At 48.3% G+C, this 18,200-nt stretch overlaps 1 protein-coding gene across 5 annotated transcripts in view; it reads left to right on the top strand.

The window, feature by feature from the left end:
- Window positions 1-18,200, top strand: part of adgrb1a (adhesion G protein-coupled receptor B1a) — a 326,613-nt gene that overhangs the window by 65,076 nt on the left and 243,337 nt on the right. For all 5 annotated transcript variants that reach the window (XM_061673608.1, XM_061673606.1, XM_061673607.1 and 2 more), the window contains exon 2: window positions 13-117. In XM_061673608.1, coding sequence (XP_061529592.1) covers window positions 13-117 — 105 coding nt within the window. The remainder of the gene's footprint in view (window positions 1-12; window positions 118-18,200) is intronic.

Below are 18,200 nucleotides of genomic sequence, written 5' to 3'. Positions count from 1 at the left end.
TTACCTTCTTAGGTAAAGACCTGCATATTTCTCGCAGTCAGTACCTTCGTTCAGTGGACAGTCGCAAGCTTGATGATGGAGACAAGCCCCGTAGTGGACAGCAAAATCCTCAGACAGGTAAGAGAGTTCAATGAAAAGAGATCCTTTGCAGTAGATATTTTAGTGAACTTGGGTGCAGGGTTTATGTTGGTAAGCATATTGTCTCTGTCCAATATATAGCTATAAAATACATTCTGTTAATTATATATATATATATATATATATATATATATATATATATATATATATATATATATATATATATATATATATATATATATATGCATGCCTGCGTGGATTTTCTCCAGGCACTCCGGTTTCCTCCCACATCCCAAAAACATGCATGCTTGGTTAATTGACGACTCCAAATTGCCCGTAGGTGTGAATGTGCGTGTGAATGGTTGTTTGTTTGTATGTGCCCTGCGATTGGCTGGCAACCAGTTCAGGGTGTACCTCGCCTGCTGCCCGATGATAGCTGGGATAGCGGGCTCCAGCACGCCCGCGACCCTAGTGAGGAGAAGCGGCTCAGAAAATGGATGGATATATATGTGTGTGTGTGTGTGAGGTGGGCAGTGGCCGAAGACGGGTACCTTGGCGATCCGATCCCAGAAGATATTACAGAAGCTAGCTCTCGAGATGTGGAATGTCACCTCTGTGGAAGGGAAGGAGCCCGAGCTGGTGTGTGAGGTCGAGAAGTTCCGACTAGATATAGTCTTCACGCACAGCTTGGGGTCTGGTACAAGTCCTCTCGAGAGGGGTTGGACTCTCTTCCACTCTGGAGTTTCCCACGGTGAGAGGAACAGGTGTGCGTATACTTATTGCCCCCCGGCTCGGTGCCTGTACGTTGGGGTTCAACACGGTGGACGAGAGGTTAGCCTCTCTCCGCCTTTGGGTGGGGGAACCAGTCCTGACTGTTGTTTGTGCCTATGCACCAAACAGCAGTTCAGAGTACCCAACCTTTTTGGAGTCCAGGAGGGGGTGCTAGAGGGTGCTACTGCTGGGGACTCCATCGTTCTGCTGGGGGACTTCAACGTGGGCAATGACAGTGAGACATAGAAGGGCGTGATTGGAAGGAACGGCCCCCCGATCAGAACCCGAGCAGTGTTCTGTAATTGGACTTCTGTGCTCATCACTGATTGTCCATAACGAACACCATGTTCAAGTATAAGGGTGTCCACACGTACACTTGGCACCAGGACACCCTAGGTCGCAGTTCGACGATCGACTTTGTGGTCGTGTCATCGGACTTGCGGCCGTATGTCTTGGACACTCCGGTGAAGAGAGGGGCGGAGTTGTCAACTGATCACCACCTGGTGGTGAGTTGGCTCCGATGGTGGGGGAAGATGCCGGTCCGACATAGCAGGCCCAAGCGTATTGTAAGGGTCTGCTGGGAACGTCTGGCAGAATCCCCTGTCAGAAGGAGTTTCAACTCCCACCTCTGACAGAACTTTGCTCATGTTCCGGGGGAGGCAGGGGACATCGAGTCCGAGTGGACCATGTTCCGCACCTCCATTGCTGAGGTGGCCGACCGGAGCTGTGGCTGTAAGGTGGTTGGTGCGTGTCATGGCGGCAATCCCCGAACCAGTTGGTGGACACCAACGGTGAGTGATGCCGTCAAGCTGAAGAAGGAGTCCAATCGGGCATGGTCCTCAGTCGGAAAAGGGTGGAGTGCCCTCTCCAGGTCGGGGATGAAATCCTGCCTCAAGTGTAGGAGTTCAAGTATCTTGAGGCCTTGTTCACGAGTGAGGGAAGAATGGAACGGGAGATCGACAGGCAGATCCGTGCAGCGTCTGCAGTGATGCAGACTTTGTATCGGTCCGTTGTGGTAAAGAAGGAGCTAAGTCGAAAGGCGAAGTTCTCAATTTACCGGTCGATCTACATTCCTACCCTCACCTATGGTCACGAATTGTGGGTCGTCTGTTCCTCCGCGGGGTGTCCGGGCTCTCCCTTAGAGATAGGGTCAGAAGGGGAGGATCTCAGAGTAAAGTCGCTGCTCCTCCACATCGAGAGGAGCCAGATGAGGTGGCTGGGGCATCTGATTCAGATGCCTCCCGGACACCTCCCTGGCGAGGTGTTCCGGGCATGTCCCACCGGGAGGAGACCCCGTGGATGACCCAGGACACGCTGGAGAGACTGTCTCCCGGCTGGCTCGGTAACACCTCGGGATCCCCCCGGAAGAGCAGGATGAAGTGGCTGGGGAGAGGGAAGTCTGGGTGTCCCTGCTAAAGCTACTGCCCCCGCGACCCGACCTCGGGTAAGCGGAAGAAAATTGATGGATGGCTGGATGGATGGATATTTAAGGAATAAATTAATCGAAGGATAACACCTTCGTTCACTTCCGGGTTAGTTCGATTCACGTTTTAAAGTCACAATCAAACTACTTTTGTCTTGTAAAGAGCACAACGTCTCTTTTTACATGTATAAAATTTAGGAAAAAGTGACGAAAAAAACCTCTTATCAGTCTCATGATCTGAATGTTGCTACACTTAGGAAATACGAATCCTCGATCCCAGAGGTCTCTTAATTGTCGCACCCCAAACACACAAACGATACAATTTTATCTGACATTTAATGGAATCTAAAAGGGAACCAAACTACAGGGAAACAATACAGAGAAAAGACAAACAAGGTACAGGTAAACATCCATAAAGCAGGATGAACTTGTGATGTATGTGTGAAGTGAGGATGTACGGTGAGCGATGCATAGCTGTGATTCCTGTTGCCGTTAATTTAAACCCAATATGCACCAATCTGTGCTTTAGTAGACTGCATGTTCGACTTACTTTGCGTGTGACACATTTTAGGCAGGCTGGTCGATCTCCCAGAAGCTTGGCCGGTCTGGTCGAGGAACAGGTGGATTTGACAGAAAATGGAGGAAGAAAAAAAAAGCAAAAGCAAAAGAAGAGCTTCAAGTGCAGGGCGGGCGAAGCCCTTGGGTGGCCCTGGTCGCCAGGTGCTCGGAGTGATCTTGCGTCGCACTTCTTCCCGAACGGATCTGGGGTCAGGTTCGGGTTCAGTCATTGTGTTCCGACGGAAAATTTTGGGTCGCGCATTTGAGCACTGATTCAGAAGACCCTGCAAGCTCTGAGTCTTTCGATCGAGCAGGTATGCGATGCCGAAAGTCATGCTGTAACCGAGACTGACCAAGGCTATTAAGATGTTATCTGCTGCGGACCATAATTGCATGAGCGGGGACTCGGGCGTTCTAGCATCAGTGCTACTGGCCAGTAGAGTGTTGTCTATATGGGTGATATGGGTCATGATTGATATGACTCAATCGCCTGAGTTCCTTCAAATTGAATCTGCTTAAGTAACTCAGGATCAACTTCAAATTTGTCCTGTCCGAAAAAGTTAGAAATCTTGATTTCGCTCTCATAATTGTCGGATGGCAGGTGGTAGAGGGTGACATCCTCAATATGCAAGATGGCATCTTTGGGGACCTCAAGCCACATGTTTTGATTTGGCAGGGCGAGACTCGTTGTGGTGTCGTGGTGGTCGTAACTCAGAGTTCCGCTTAGGGCTGGTGTGTTGACTAGCCATTTGGTACCAGCAATTCCCGCGTGAGTAATAGTAACCTGCTAGCGAGGTGTAGCTTCTTCTCTACACCGCGACCCATCCTTCATGGGCTTCAGGCCACAAATCCCATCCGCTACATCTCGGATCAACGGCTTCCTGGGACACAGGTAATGGATGTCTTTTGTGAGGATGCACATGTGCAAATTTGGCGCCAGATACAGATCAGGATTAGTATCATGATAGGGAACTACCGCGGGAGTACTGATTCGGACGAAAGTGTCGCTTTGCCAGATGACAACATTAATTACGTCTTTTAGGCGATAGATGTTGCGGGAGTCGATAATTGGAAGAGTAACAAGGAAGGCTATTTCTCAGAACTCAGGGTTGACATACAAGACAGTGGAACTCCCGAGGGAAAAAAGACAAGTGGGCTTGGACAGGGCTAATGTGGCTTGTTCGAGCTTTAGAAAGGATGCTTTCGACTAAGCTAAGGAGTACCAAGTATGCAGGAATTCTACTCATTGCTCAGTTGTCTATGGATGAAGAGATTTCACGTCGCATGTCATTCATTAATGTGGAAACATAATCCATTTGGACCACCGACAGCAGTTTACTTATGCTCTGTCTTGTTTGGTTCAGAATGACACTGTGAGTGTTGAGGAACAGGATAGTGCCCTTGAGTGTCTCGCCTAACGATTGGAGGTTAGAAGTTTGTCTCTCCATGCTGCGTCGGATGTTATGAATTTTGGTTTGGAGCTTTTTTGTTTGTTTCTTAACTGTGTTTAAGCTGATGGCGTTAACCGTGGAGGTTCCTATGCTAAACAATGTGCCGAGGGATGCAGCAGCCATGAGTAAGCCCCCTACAAAACGCTATGAACGTCTGGGGATTCCGCTGACGTCGGGCTGAGTGACGCCGATTTTTTCTAATTGCTGGAGCATGTGTGTGGTGTCGAAGGCACCATGGTGGATTGCGTTGCGAGATCACGTGGCTCCTGTGTAGCTGGTTTTGGTGGACATCCCGACGTGCTTCAAATACACTTCTCGTGGTTCGACGCGGATAAACAACTTTTGGGGGTGCGTTCGACAGTTAGTGATTAGCAGCCCCGGTTGGTCTTTCAGGGCGATCCCGGAGGTGGGCCCCGGCCAAATCATTTCAGGCTTTGCAGTAATGGGGAGCAGCTACAGTGCGAGACTCAGCAGGAGCATCATATTTCCCTTGAGATTGGATCTCCAAGGACCACCAGTTCTCAGTCCGACCCCGGGTCAAGGTCTTGATCACGTTTGATGATACAAGCCTAAGCTGTGTCGATTTAGCATCCCTGTGGGGCCGGAGCTCCTGGTCCCTTGTCGTTGGCACCGACTTCCGGTTGGGGTTCCGGTGGCGAACTCGGTGGTTCCGCAGTGAGGACCATGGGACAGTGGTGTCTCTTTATTTGATTGCAATGAACCCACTTTCACAGCGTGCCTTTAGGGCCTTGGTTCATTTTAATTTGGTACACGACCAGAGAGAGTTTGTCCACGATCTCATAGGGTTCCGCCCAACGGGGAAGGACTTTACGAGATTTGGGGCATATGGTTTTCTGGTTAGTGTTGCCTGGTTGTGCAAACAGGTAATACCACACCTTGTCCCCTATTTGGAGTTCGTCCTATGAGGTTTTCTGGTCATAATACGCCTTCTGGCCTTCCGCACTTCTCCCCAGGTGTCGCTGGGCAAAGGCGAATGTGGCCTTTAAATGGGCGTGTAGGTCGCTCATTGGTGAGTCGTATATATGCGGTGGCTATGTTGGCCTCACCAGGTTGGTATAGCAAGTGCAGAGGCAGTGTCATGCGCCTTCCATCATTTCGAAAGGGGACACTCCGGTGGACTTGTGTGGGGTGGCCCTGATGGCCATCAATATCAATGGGGGTTTCATGTCCCAGTCTCTGAGATTTGAGGTCACACATTTTTTTAAGAGAACCACTGTGCGGTTAGTGCGCTCGACCTGCCCTGATGACATTAGGTGGTGGATGATGTGCAACTCAGTCTTGATCCCAAGGAGCTGCCATAGTTCTTGTACCACCTCGCTGGTGAGGTGGGTTCCCCTGTCTGAGTTGATCTGAGAGGGCAACCCATATCTGGAGAACACGTGGTTCATCAGCAAGTAGGTGGTAGTTTGTGCCGAGTCGTTTGGTGCGGGCAAGCACTCTATCCATTTGGTGAATGCGCATGTGACTGTGAGGAAGTATTTATTTCCTTGTGTGGACTTGACCATTGGTCCCACCCAGTCAATCTGTAGGTCAGACTACGGGAATGCAACTCCTCTTTATTGGAGAGGTGCTCTGTGGTTAGGGTTGGTGGGCTGAAATTGGCAGCATACCAGGCAGCCTTTGATATAGGCTGTTACATCTTTGTGCATGTGTGGCCAGTATACTGCTTGATGCAGGGCCATGGTTGTTGCTTTGACGCTGCGGCGTCCTGCACAATGTGCGTCGTGGGCATAGGTCAGCATCACCCCCCTTTGGCCCAGGGGGACCACAAACATGGGTAGGGAGTGATCCTCGGGGACATAAACCAGTAGGCCTTTGACTAGACGTAGCGTGTCTCTTTTTAGCCATAAATCCGCAAGGTCTTGGTCGGCATGTTGTCGGCAGAGATTAGGTTTGCGTCAGAGTCTGAGAGCCAACTGCAGAGCTTGGCGAGTGGCGGGTCACCGGATTGTTGGGCAGTCAAGTCAAAGTCACGAGTCGCAGAGGAAGTATCATCATGTGGCCGAGCGGTGGAAGGTGCAGCGGCGGAGTGATTACAGACACCGATGGGTTGGGTGGGGTGGGGAGCCGTGAGGCGTCAAACTGCCATGGGGTGCCTTGAAGGGCGCCTTGCTTCGCCAAAGAGTCAGTCAAGTTGTTAGAAATCTTATCAGGTCCCGGAATAGTGTGACCTCGGATTTTCTTCCAGTTGACGTGCATGTTGTTTGAATTGACTCGACAGTCATATGTAATGATTAGATCACAGTGTTTGACTGTTTTTCGCCCCGACGTGAGGAACCCATTACCTTGCCATGTCGGTAAGTGGCAGGTGAATACGAGAAATGCAAAGTTGCATATGCAAAGTTTGAGTTGGTACAGATAACCAAGGAGGTGGTCTTGTGTTTTACCGCTAAAGTTAAGGTTATTAGAATGCCTGCAATTTCAGCGTATTGGGAGGAGTGCGGCCCCAATTGGAATTGTCGTGGTTCGCACAGCATGTCACCAACCCATACAATGCCGATGCGAGCTTGCAGCTTGCGTTGGGTGGAGGAAGGAACAACCGTCCACATACGCCGTTATCATATCGCGGCACGCATTCTCATTGAAATAACGATGTCGCGTGAAAACAAGCAGTGGTAGTGGGAGGTCCTGCAGGCTGGTCTGTAGACAGACAGTTCTGGCAGGTGGCCAAGTCCACTGCCAAGGGGAGTCTATAGTTCTTAGAATAGCGGACCTCAATATTGTAGCTTTGCTGTGCTATAAGCCAGGCCGCGATACGAGCGTTGGTGACGGTCCCTTCTCTGATTCGTTGGTTGTGAAGGAAGGTAACCGGCTAGTGGTTCGTGTCAATGGTGACTTTTTGGCCTCCAATATAGTTGGAGAAATGTTTGATGGCCCAGACCGTGGAGAGAGGGACAGCCAAGGTTCGATGTTTTGGAGACAAAGTTAGAGAGAGCAGACTTCGATGGTTTGGACACGTCCAAAGGAGAGAGAGTGAGTATATTGGTAGAAGGATGATGAGGATGGAGCTGCCAGGCAAGAGAGCTAGAGGAAGACCAAAGAGAAGGTTGATGGATGTCGTGAGTGAAGACATGAGGGCAGTTGGTGTTAGACCGGAGGATGCAGGAGACAGGCATACATGGAAAAGGATGACACGCTGTGGCGACCCCTAAAAGGACAAGCCGAAAGGAAAAGAAGAAGATGATTTTCAGATTTTTCAATGGCGTCCGCTCAAGCCATCACATTTATAAAACAAACTGTCAAACTGAGAGCAAGCACATCGTCAGAACTTCAACCTTCACAGAAAACAAGAATAACTGGAACTGCGAGCAGCTGTTAAGGGCCCTCGCACCCCTTGGCACGTTGGGGTACAAGAACATAGAAGGTACAAGGTACTTTTATTGTCAATTCTACAATATACTTAGCACATACAGAGGGTTGAAATTATGGTGGTCAAGGGCCCACGGTGCTACAAAAGACGGTATAAATAATAAACATCAGTCTAAAGAAGCTAAATAAAACTACTATATATACAGTATCCATCCATCCATCCATCCATTTCCTTTACCGCCTATCCTCACTTGGGTCGCGGGCGTGCTGGAGTCTATCCCAGCTATCTTCGGGTGGGAGCCAGGGTACACCCTGAACCGGTCGCCTGCCAATCGCAGGGCACACGAAACAAACAACCATTCGCACTCACATTCACACTTACGGGCAATTTAGAGTCTCCAATCAACCTACCACGCATGTTTTTGGGATGTGGGAGGAAACCGCAGTGCCTGGAGAAAACCCAGAACGGAGAACATGCAAACTTCACACAGGCGGGGCCTGGATTTGAACCCCGGTCCCCAGAACTGTGAGGCGGATGTGCTAACCAGTCGCCCACCGTGCCGGCTACATACAGTATAAAAAGTACAAATGAAATGTGCAAATATCAAAGATTAGGAGACGTGCAACATAGTCAAAGTCTTAGTACCAAGGCACATAAAGACATTGACAAATTAGAAGGCAGTATGGGGAGGTGTGAGCCTGTGTGTGCATGTGCGTGGGGGTTCATAGTTCAGGGCAGAGGACAAGAGAGATCGAGGGCACAGAGTGGGCAGAGAGTGCAGATTCCTGACAGCCTGATGAATAAAACTGTCTTTAAGTCGGCTGGTCCTGGCCCGCAGACTGTCGTCTCCTCCATGATGGCAGCAGACTGAAGAGGTGGAGATGGATGGGCGACATCCCTCGCAATGCGGAGGGCTTTGCGGGTGAGGCGGGTGCTGTAAATATCCTGCAGGGAGGGAAGAGAGGTTCAAATGATCTTCTCAGCTGCCCTCACTATGCGATGGAGAGTCTTGCGACAGGATGCAGTACATGCTCCGTACCACACAGTGATGCAGCTGGTAAGGCTGCTGTCTATGGTCCCTCTGTAGAAGGAGCACATGATGGGGGTTGGGGCTCTGGCTCTTCTCAGCTTGTGCAGGAAGTAGAGACACTGGTGAGCTTTCTTGGCCTGTGATGAGATACTGCTGGTCCAGGAGAGGTCGTCAGTGACATGGACTCCCAGGAACTTGGTGGGAGGGTGGACTCTTTTGTGGTGCATGACTATTCGTTTGAAGCACTTCATCAGGATGGGAGTGAGTGCGGTAGTCATTGAAGCAGAAGGGAGATGACTTCTTCAGGACCAGGATGATGGTGATGGGTTTGAAGCACGTAGGGACAACAGCCTGACTCAAGAAGGTGTTGAAGATGTCCGTGAATACATCTGTGAGTTATGTATGTATGTTATCTGGGCCCAGGGTTTTACGTGCTTTAATCCTGCCGAGAGATCTTTTCACGCTTTCCCAGGTCAGTGACAGTACCTGGTGACCAGGAGGTGGTGGAGACGTATGCAGGTGGGCTATTGTGTGCCTCAAAGCAAGCTAAGAAGTTGTTTTGCTCATTCAGCAGGGAGGTGGAGCTGTCACAGGTCTGTGGTGAGGATTTGTAGTTCGTAATCGTCTGAATACCTCACCACAGACTCCTGGTGTCACTGCTGTTACTGAAGCGGTGGGCAATCTTCCTGAAATACTCCCTCTTGGCCTCCCTGATGCCACAGGACAGATTGGCCTTAGCTGTTCTCAGGCCCTCCTCATCCCCAGATCTAAAAGCAGCGTTGCAGACCTTCAGTCGTCTGTAGACCTCCGCCGTCAGCCACGGGTTCTGATTAGCACGAACAGTGATGGACTTAGTGGTAGTGACATCATCCATGCACTTGCTCATGTAGGCGGTAACAGTCTCTGTGTACTCCTGAAGATCAGTGATGGAGTTGTAGCTGGCAGTCTGTTTGAACATGGTCCAGTCTGTAGTGGCAAAACAGTCTTGCATTGCCTCTAGGGACCCTTATGGCCACACTCGTTTCCCAACTAGTTGTGTAACTTTAACCACTGGTCTGTAAGCTGGCATTAGCATTACAGTGAAGTGGTCTGAGGCACCGAGGTGGGGGAGGGCAAGGGCCTTGTCGGCTCCTCTCAGGGGGGTAAAAACATTGTCCATAGTGTTATTTCCCCGTGTTGGAAAGTAATTGCTTGAGTAGAGTTTTGGAAACACAGTCTTGGGGTCAGCATGGTTGAAATCCCCTGTCAGGATGTGGAAAGCATCTGGGTGGGCTATCTGCTGCTCACTGATGTGATGGTATAGTTCACTCAGCGCCTCACTCCTCTTATTGGAGCTGGGGGGGATGTAAATAGCCACAAGCAGTATGGCAGTAAATTTCTTCGGTAAATAAAACAGCCGGCACTTCAGAACCATAAACTCCAGTAGTGGTGAGCAATGTTGACTGACCAAGACAGCGTCCTGGCACCAGGCAACGTTGATGTTAACACCGAGCCCGCCACCGCGGGTCTTACCTCCCTCGATGGGAGCTCTGTCCGCTCGGTAGCATACTAGCTGGTCGAGCTGAATGCCGCTGTTGGGAACGCTGCTGTGAAGCCATGTTTCCACAAACACAAAAACATAGCACTCTCTCGCAGTCTTACGGGTAAAACGGAGTAGTCGAATGTAATTGTGGGAATTGCCGGCTTGTGCGGTTTGTGCCGCGAGCCTTGCTTGGATACCTCCATGCTTGCCCCACGTCTGCTTCCTCCTTCGCTGTTCGTAGCGCCTCCACTGTTGGCGCGATGCTGGAATAGGGGTCTGAGTTGTTGTAGGCACCCGGAGCAGACCGCAATTCCGTAGCTCCTCAGTGAGAGTAGACTTTAACTCCGTAAAAGTAGTTCTGCCTGTCACATTTGGGGTTTTTGAAGGCAAGGCAAAAACGTGGAGGACCCAAGTGCAGGGAGGTATCAAAAAATATTTTATTCCAAAAACAAAGGAAAACAAGGATCATGGAAATATCTAAATACTAAATTAAAGTCCAAAATCAAAACACAAAGTAACAAAGAAACACTTGAGTAAACCCAAAACAAGAAACAAAACATCTGGCGACTATGACGTGACACAGACAGTGACAATGACAATGAACCAACTAGAACTTAAAGAAACCAGGGAACTAAATACAAACAGATTCACGAGACAACGAGGAACACTTGGAAAAGACACATGTGGCTGGAGGGATCTGATTGGTCGACACAAGGTAGAAGGTTGACAAGAACAGGTGGACACAATGACTAAATGAGCACACGACGAAAAACATGGAACACAGGAAAACATGAAGCAAAACCAAACACAATAAAAACCAAAACACAGACCATGAATGACCTTGGGACATGTAGACTTGACAAAACACGGGCTAAAACACTCTGACATACACTACGAAAGACAGAGAGAGCTGCGTGTGCACGCGCTGCCAATACCACTTTAAAAAAAAGTATAAAAAATACAAAATTTAAAAAAAGCCGCAACGCTACTTTTAGATCAAGGGATGAGGAGGGCCTAGTGTACTGGCATGTTTTAATAATAATAATTCTCACGATTACAGCGGTTGCTGCTCGGGCCCTAATAATAATATCAATCCATCCATTTTCTGTACCGGTTATCCACACCTTGGTCGCGGGCGTGCTGGAGCCTATCCCAGCTATCTTCGGGTGAGAGCCGGGGTACACCCTGAACTGGTCGCCAGACAATCACAGGGCCCATATAAACAAACAACCATTCACACTCACATCCACACCTACAGACTATTTAGAGTCCTCAATCGACCTATCATGCATGTTTTTGGAATTTGGGAGGAAACCAGAAAACCCATGCAGGCACGGGGAGAACATGCAAACTCCACACAGGCGGGGCTGGGATCCTCAGAACTGTAAGGCAGACGTGCTAACCAATCGTCCCCCGTGCTGCCTAAAAATAATTCTTAATTAATAATAATTCTTATGATTACAATCCGGACCTCGTAACGGTCGCTGCTCGGGCATCCATCCACGAATCACATCCATGTAGTTTTCTGTCGTGTCCGAATCCTATGAATGTGTGATTTTCAATGCAGAAAACGAGGAAGATTTTCATCTTTGTCAGAACCAATTCATCTGAATTGTACATTTAAAAAAAAAAAACGAGGTATTTCCCAACAACGTAATCTGAAAAGAACAAGGATTATCTTGCGCAAAACAATGAGAAAACACAATTTTGGTGGACCTCCGCTAAATCCATGCACCCGAAATCTGGCACTGCGAAAAGGAAAGAAAATGGCGGCCGTTTTTCTGGATTTAAATACATAGCTACTGTTAGTGTCTCGTAGCAAACTAGGCACATGGGTTTTCCTTTAAATTCAGTGAACATTAAATCTGCTTCCTATTTTACCTGAAAGACAAGTGTACCACGCATGTTTTTGGGATGTGGGAGGAAACGGGAGTGCCCGGAGAAAACCCACACAGGCACGGGGAGAACATGCAAATTTCACACAGGCAGGGCCGGGATTTAAACCCTGGTTCCCAGAACTGTGAGGTAGATGTGCTAACCAGTGGTCCACTGTCCCAGCGAAACGTTTTATAATTTCCAAAATGTATCAAGGGACACTATGTGGCCTGGGGCCACAAGATGCCCATCCCTGATCTATGAGGTAATGTAGCAAATGCTACAACTATTGCTAGTATGCTATCAGAATCATCTTTATTTGCCAAGTATGTCCAAAAAACACACATGGAATTTGTCTCTGGTAATTAGAGCCGCTCAAGTACGACAACAGACAGTCAATTGACAGAGAACACTTTTGAGACATAAAGACATTTGAGAAAAACAGTCACTGAGCAATAAAGGGTGGCTAGTTATCTGGTAATGGCGGTACATTTTTTATTTTTTGTTTGTTTGTTGTTGTTGTTTGTATTGTAATGTCTTCCAATGATACATAACGAGATGTTAGTCAGTTTAGGTCACATTTATTGGTCAAACAACGAACATGGCGACGCCTTCAAAAAGAAGAAAAAAAAACCACAACTCAACTTGCAAGCAAAAGCGATTTTCACGACTCCCACTCATACAGGCAGCAGCGATCTTTTCAAACAGAAAATCAGCGCTCACCAAAACAGAACAGGACATGGCTCGCTAAAACCCCATCCTACAGTAACACATAACAATAACGCACCACGTAACACATTTCGTTACAGTATGTCAGAATCAGAATCAGAATCAGAATAATCTTTATTTGCCAAGTATGTCCAAAACACACAACGAATTTGTCTCCGGTAGTTGGAGCCGCTCTAGTACAACAAACAGTCAATTTACAGAACACTTTGGGGACATAAAGACATTGACAAAAAACAATTGTGCAAAAAGATGCAGAGTCCTCTAGCACTTAGAGCAGTTCGAACGACTAATATTGCAATAGTCCGGTGCAATGACCATTGTGCAAAGGGCGCTGAGACTTCAAGGAGTGTATGCGGTTTAAAGTGACGAGTAGTGCGATCATCTGGGACAATGTCGGTTGTGCAAATGTTACAGATACTCCTCAATCAGTGTGCAAATGGAGCAGATGCTACTCTGGCATGAGTGGCCAGTATATGCAAATAGTGCAGCATGGCGAGACAACTACAGTGAGTGCACAAGTAATACATAATTGGCCCCACAGAAATGTGACAACGAACTCAAGTCAAAAAATTGCCAGCTTGTTGTAATGGAATTATAGGTTAGGTGTTTAAGAAGTTGATCGCAAGAGTTCAGAAGCTGTTGGAATGTCTACTAGTTCTAGTTTGCGTTGATCGGTAGCGCCTACCTGAGGGAAGGAGCTAGAAGAGCTGGTGACCGGGGTGCAGACGGTCCGAGAGGATTTTGCACGCCCTTGTCTTAGTTCTGGCAGCGTGCAAGTCCTCAATGGTGGGTAGGGGGGTACCGACAATCCTTTCAGCAGTTTTGATTGTCCGTTGCAGTCGGAGTTTGTCCTTTTTTGTAGCAGCACCAAACCAGACTGTGATGGAAGAACACAGGACCGATTCGATGACCGCTGTGTAGAACTGTCTCAGCAGCTCCGGTGGCAGGCCGTGCTTTCTCAGAAGCCGCAGGAAGTACATCCTCTGCTGGGCCTTTTTGAGGACGGAGTTGATGTTGTTCGCCCACTTCAGGTCCTGAGAGATTGTAATTCCCAGGAACTTGAAGGTCTCGACGGTTGACACAAGGCAGCTGGACAACGTGAGGGGCAGCTGTGGCGAAGGATGCCTCCTGAAGTCCACGATCATCTCTACCGTCTTGAGCGTGTTCAGCTCCAGGTTGTGTCGCCCGCACCACAGCTCCAGCCGCTCCGCTTCCTGTCGATATGCAGACTCGTCGCCGTCCTTGATGAGGCCGATGACAGTGGTGTCATCTGCAAACTTCAGGAGCTTGACAGTCGGGTTCGCTGAGGTGCAGTCGTTCGTGTAGAGAGAGAAGAGCAGCGGAGAGAGGACACAACCTTGGGGCGCCCCAGTGCTGATGCTGCGTGTGGATGAGGTGGCCTCCCCCAGCCTGACCTGCTGTGTCCTGCCCGTCAGAAAGCTGTAAATCCACTGGCAGATGGCAGGTGAGACGCTGAGCTGGAGAAGCTTGGTTGAAAGGAGTTCAGGGATGATGGTGTTGAACGCTGAGCTGAAGTCCACGAACAGGATCCTCGCGTAGGTCCCTGCACTGTCGAGGTGTTCTAGGATGAAGTGCAATCCCATGTTGACTGCATCATCCGCAGACCTGTTCGCTTGGTAGGCAAACTGCAGGGGGTCCAGCAGGGGACCTGTGACACTCTTGAGGTGGTCCAGCACGAGTCGTTCAAAGGACTTCATGACCACAGATGTCAAAGCGACAGGCCTGTAGTCATTCAGACTAGAGATTGCAGGTTTCTTGGGGACTGGAATGATGGTGGAGCGTTTGAAGCAGGATGGAACTTCGCACATTTCCAAAGATCTGTTAAAGATCTGAGTGAAGACTGGAGCGAGCTGGTCCGCGCAGACTTTGAGGCAGGATGGGGACACATGGTCCGGTCCTGTTGCTTTGTTAATCTTCTGTTGTTTGAAGATGCGTCTAACATCCTGTTCATGGATGGTTAACGCAGAAGTCAGAGGTGTGGTTGTGGTCGCGGGTGCGGCCGGGTGGGTGTGTGGAGTGAAACTGTCCTTTTCAAATCTGCAATAGAAGGTATTCAAGTCGTTGGCTAGTGTGCTATTGTTCTCAGCTTGGGGGGATCGTCGCTTGTAATTAGTCAGCGATTGGAATGCACGCCAGACTGATTTCGAGTCGTTCGCGCTAAACTGTTTTTCCAACTTTGCTGCATAGATCCTCTTTGCAATGTTAATTTCTTTAGTAAGCTGGTTTCTAGCTCGATTATACAGGGCCCTGTCCCCGCTCTGATATGCGTTCTCCTTAGCTTGGCGAAGCTGCTTAAGTTGAGCAGTGAACCACGGCTTGTTGTTGTTGAATGTGCGAAATGATTTTGTTGGTACACAAACCTCTTCACAGAAACTGATACAGGATGTGACTGTGTCCGGATATTCATCCAGACTGCCAGCTGAATTTTCAAAGAAACTCCAGTCTGTGCAGTCTAAACAGCTTTGAAGTTCCATCTTTGCTTCATTGGTCCACTTTTTGACTGTTTTCACTGTAGGCTTCGCACATTTAAGTTCTTGCTTGTACGTCGGTATTAAGTGAATTAAGCAGTGATCAGACGAGCCCAGGGCTGCACGAGGTATAGCACGGTATGCGTTTTTTACCGTAGTGTAGCAGTGGTCTAAAGTATTATTTTCCCTGGTAGGACAGTCGATGTGCTGCTTGTATTTAGGGAGTTCGTGGTTGAGTTTAGCTTTGTTAAAGTCCCCGAGAATAATGAGGGGTGAGTCAGGGTGTTTTTTTTCAATTTCGTTGACTTGTTCGGCGAGCGTTAGCAATGCGGCGCTCGTGTTAGCTTGCGGTGTGATATAGACTCCAGCCAGTATAAACGATGCAAACTCATGTGCCGCGTAAAATGGTTTACAGTTCAGAAACAGCGACTCCAAATGCGGGCTGCAGTGTGTGCTGAGCACCGTGACGTCCGTACACCATTTTTCGTTTATATGGAGGCATATCCCGCCGCCCTTCGTTTTTCCCGATGATTCCATGTCGCGGTCCGCTCGATGAATGTTGAAGCCGGGAAGCGTGATGGCGCCATCGGGTACAGCGTCGCAAAGCCAGGTCTCCGTGAAGCACATGGCCGCGGAACGTCCGAAGTCTTTACTGGTCTTTAACAGAAGATGAAGCTCGTCCATTTTGTTGGGTAGGGAGCGTACATTCGCGAGGTGGATCGACGGGAACGCCAATCTGTGTCCTCTCTTGCGGAGTTTCACCTGAATTCCGGCTCGTTTTCCTCTGTGGCGCCGCTTCCGCATCCATGCGCCGAAAACCGCGGACGCCGCTCCGGTGAGTAACTCGGGGAAAAAACTGAGCGGATTTTCGAAAGTTGGTGACAGAAAGTCCGGAGTAGCCTCCTTGATGGTTAGCAGGTCTCCCCTTGTGTAAGTGAGTCGTGTAAGGTCTCGAAAGACGGACGAAAAACACAAAAACAAAGACAATACTAGAGAGCGCGTTACCAAGGCGGCCACACTGGTAGGCGCCATCATCATCAAAAAAATAAAATAAATAAATACTACATACTACATGTTTATCGCTATGCGGTGGTTAGCATGTAGCCCAGTCTACCTGTCTTTGTATGTCATTTTATTTTATTTCATAAATAAAAACAGAATACAATGATTTGCAAAACATGTTCATCCTATATTTAATTGAATACACTACAAAGACAAGATATTTAATGTTCAAACTGATAAAGTTTATTGTTTTTAGCAAATAATCCAAGGTATGTATGTATGGATTACTTGGGTTACAATTCATCCATCCATCCATCCATCCATTTTCTGAGCCGCTTCTCCTCACTAGGGTCACGGGCGTGCTGGAGCCTATCCCAGCTATCATCGGGCAGGAGGCGGGATACACCCTGAACTGGTTGCCAGCCAATTGCAGGGCACATAGAAACAAACAACCATTTGCACTCACAGTCATGCCTACGGGCAATTTAGAGTCTCCAATTAATGCATGTTTTTGGGATGTGGGAGGAAACCGGAGTGCCCGGAGAAAACCCACGCAGGCACGGGGAGAACATGCAAACTGCACACAGGCGGGACCGGGGATTGAACCCGGGTCCTCAGAACTGTGAGGCTGACGCTCTAACCAGTCGCCCACCGTGCCGCCGGTTACAATTCAACCTATTCAATTTCGTTGATACCCCTTTTCTTCATTTCTTTTTCATTAAGTCGAGAGTAGCTTTTGATATTCTGGATGGTGTCGTCTTTCTCGTTGGTGGCGCTACTTTGTGTGCAGTTTGAACAATCCCGTTTAGAATTTCGTCATTATGTGTTGACAGATCTGCATCTTCCGCCGTTAGAATCGCTTCTTTCTTGAATTAAATTTAATTTGGTAAGCTTGCTCTTTCGAAGTTTCTTTCGTTCAAGTTGGCAGTTGGTTTGCACTTTGACCCGAACCAATCTGTGGTCACTTCCAATGTCAAATTTGTTTAGGGTGGTGCAATCCGTAAATACCCCTTTGTCGTTGGACAGGAAGTAGTCTGTGATGCTAGCGTTACCTTTGGGGCTTTTCCATGTCCACTTTCTGTTCCATTTCTTGTTAAAAGAACAAATTGATAAAGTATAAGCCTTCTTGTTCAGCAAATTCTATTAAGTGTTCTCCTCGTTCATCTCTTGATCCCATTCCGCTAGGATCCAATTGATTTCTCGCCAGAGTTATGGCCAATCCTGGCGTTAAAGTCACCCATGACTATTCGAAATTTGTGCTTCGGTTAACTATAAAGATGGGATAAATGCTTCCACCTCATAGTCGGTGTGGCTGATGGTCGGCGCAATTGAAGCGAGTAACGCTTTCTAATAGAGATGGTACATGTGGCGAGTCTATCGGAAACACCTTTGACGCTGGTAACGTAATTGGCGATACTTTTATTTATAATGTAACCAACTTCACCTTTGCGTCCACTTTCTGATCCTTTGTAATAAAATAGATGGCCATTATCGAGAGTCAACGTAGCTTCATCTTTCCAACTTATTTCACCAAGTCCAATTATATCTCATGTTGTAGCTCTTCTAATCGATAATCGTCCTTTAGCGTTCGCACGCTGAGTGTCCCAAAAATAAGACTTTTTTGCTTCTTTCTTGGTACTTCTGAAGATTGTCCCTTGGGTTGACTTAAAATGTTTGTTGGACTAACCGTATTCTGGTCTATCATAGCCAAGTCCGTTGTACCTAAGCAGCCATAATTAACCCGGTGATTCTTAGCACCCTCTGCCGCCAAGCTTGTCTGTCTGCTGCCGTAGGCAGAGACTCTTTGGCCTCCGGGGAATGAGGGCCATGATTTCTGCCATGAAGAAGGAATAGGCCCTAATCGGCCACGCTAGCCCAATGCGTGTTGGCAGAGTGCCCAAATTTAGTCCCCTAATTTTACCTACAGTTAAGCCCCTACGC

This window comes from Phycodurus eques, chromosome 4 (assembly GCF_024500275.1).
Source record: "Phycodurus eques isolate BA_2022a chromosome 4, UOR_Pequ_1.1, whole genome shotgun sequence".
Taxonomy (NCBI): Eukaryota; Metazoa; Chordata; class Actinopteri; order Syngnathiformes; family Syngnathidae; genus Phycodurus; species Phycodurus eques.
This window is presented reverse-complemented; position numbering and strand designations above follow the sequence as displayed.